Here is a 551-nt window from a genome sequence, read left to right on the forward strand (position 1 = left end):
GGCGGGGCAGCAAAACGGGCAGCGCCCCGAAACGGGCAGCGCCCCGAAACGGGCAGCGCCCCGAAACGGGCAGCAACGGGCAGCTGCCCGGGCAAAGGCCTCAGCCCTGTCCCCGCTGCCCAGCCCAGGCGGGATTCCCGGTGCAAAGTGTCCGCCGCGCACCACAAGCCTCTTCCCGAGCCAGGACAAACCGCCAAGGAAGGGGGTAACAAATATACTTTTAATAGGAAACAATCGGTTTGGCAACGAACATCCAAGAGAATTCTGTACGTGAACAGAGATAAGTTAAAAACGGACTAAAAGGGATTCATTTCTCGACCAAAGGGGAAGGAGCGCCATTCAGCACAAGCCCCCTCCCCACCCCCGGCTCCACGCCCCTTCGCCCAAGGGCAGGGAGGCTTCCTCCAGCTCACCGTGAAGCTGTCGGACAAAACCAAGTGTTTACGGGCTGAAAAGTTCCAGGTTAGGTCTCGCAGCAAGATTTCTTTCACCGCTTGAGAAGAAAACCCGCTTCATCTTTCCCTGCATACAAGGACGGTGCAGGGGGTCGA

General features: G+C 58.4%; 1 protein-coding gene across 1 annotated transcript in view; it reads right to left on the reverse strand.

Annotated features, from left to right (window-relative positions):
- DDX46 (DEAD (Asp-Glu-Ala-Asp) box polypeptide 46) overlaps positions 1-516 on the reverse strand; it is a 25,211-nt gene extending 24,695 nt beyond the window's left edge. The window contains exon 1 of the mRNA XM_009322774.1: positions 446-516. Coding sequence (XP_009321049.1) covers positions 446-516 — 71 coding nt within the window. The remainder of the gene's footprint in view (positions 1-445) is intronic.
- Between the last annotated feature and the right edge of the window lie 35 nt (positions 517-551).

The sequence above is a fragment of the Pygoscelis adeliae genome, unplaced genomic scaffold, assembly GCF_000699105.1.
Source record: "Pygoscelis adeliae isolate BGI_AS28 unplaced genomic scaffold, ASM69910v1 Scaffold34, whole genome shotgun sequence".
Taxonomy (NCBI): Eukaryota; Metazoa; Chordata; class Aves; order Sphenisciformes; family Spheniscidae; genus Pygoscelis; species Pygoscelis adeliae.